This window comes from Diaphorina citri, unplaced genomic scaffold (assembly GCF_000475195.1).
Source record: "Diaphorina citri unplaced genomic scaffold, Diaci psyllid genome assembly version 1.1 scaffold15141, whole genome shotgun sequence".
Classification (NCBI taxonomy): domain Eukaryota; kingdom Metazoa; phylum Arthropoda; class Insecta; order Hemiptera; family Psyllidae; genus Diaphorina; species Diaphorina citri.
The window spans coordinates 1-1187 of NW_007392505.1; the positions used below are offsets into that span (position 1 = coordinate 1).

At 36.1% G+C, this 1187-nt stretch overlaps 1 protein-coding gene across 1 annotated transcript; it reads right to left on the reverse strand.

Annotated features, from left to right (window-relative positions):
* Nucleotides 1–134: 134 nt before the first annotated feature.
* Nucleotides 135–909, reverse strand: LOC103523089 (activating signal cointegrator 1 complex subunit 3-like; the record flags this gene model as incomplete). The annotated part of the gene is made up of 2 exons (XM_008488160.2): nt 694–909; nt 135–240 (listed from the first exon to the last, which is right to left on the reverse strand). Coding segments are annotated over exons 1-2 (318 nt in total), but the record flags the coding sequence as incomplete, so codon positions are not given.
* Nucleotides 910–1187: the final 278 nt, after the last annotated feature.

Below are 1187 nucleotides of genomic sequence, written 5' to 3' on the forward strand. Positions count from 1 at the left end.
GGACCAAAATGTGAAGTTCACACAATCCGGCCTGAAGGACCAAAATGTGAAGTTCACACAATCCGGCCTGAAGGACCATAATGTGAAGTACAAAATAAAAACAGAAGCTTAAAAGTAAGGATTCATGTACTTACCTTAATAATGACAGCATGTGCGGGCAAGTTTACTCCCCAGGCCAGAGTTGCAGTACACACTAACACTTTAATATCACCCGATCCAAATGCCTTCTCCACAAAATCTCTGAGAATAAGACAGGAAATTATGCACATCAGTTATGTATCTATCAGAGATTAGAGTGACATTAAAATTTTCCCAAAGGACTCAAAAAGTAATGAGTAACAGCTAAATTTTTATAAAGTTTTGAACATAAGAGGTCGAGTGGATTGGAACACATCACATGCCTTCAGGCATACTCCATTCATCAAGGGTATAGGGTTTTGAAGAACATTTTCCTCTAATTTCAAAATCAACCTAACTGTTAAAGAGTTATGGCGGAACAAACAAATGGAAAAATTAAATTCAAAATCTTGAAATTGAAATTTAGATCTCGCTTTATTTGTTCAATATTTTTTTTATATACAATATATAAAATATCTAACTTTATAATTATTTATTGACGATTGTAAACGCCCGCGCCGTCAGGGTATTATTACAAATAAAACGATATATCTAATTATCTATCTATCATTTTACCTGTCAGAGCGAGGTAGACCAGCATGATGTATGGCGAACCCATACTGGAGCAGTTGATTCAATTCTTTGGATTGCAAGTGCGGCACTTTGAACTTGGTGTTCACTCCTCTGCCTTCGGGTTCAAATAGTTCAATCTGATTCTTGGTCATGGCTTTCTCTTTGAGAGTGTTGGCTGTGCGACCTGTGGCATTCCGGGCGTGAACGAACACCATCACCTAAAATTTGGAAATGTGAACCAGGCTTTATCAGAAAGAGGACTAAGAACTCGGTAAGAACAAGGGAAAAAAGCGACCAATATTCGAACCATACCTATCAATTGTGCAAACATGCTGTCAAAACTCATTTCTGGACAGTCATCCTGATTTTTACTTTCTATTACTACAATATAGCGAGCTATACTAGTAATGAAAATATTGCAATCGGTCCATATTTTCAAAATCGAGAAATGGTTGGAAATATCCGTTTTTTTTTTTTTTTTTTAGTTTAAAAAGATG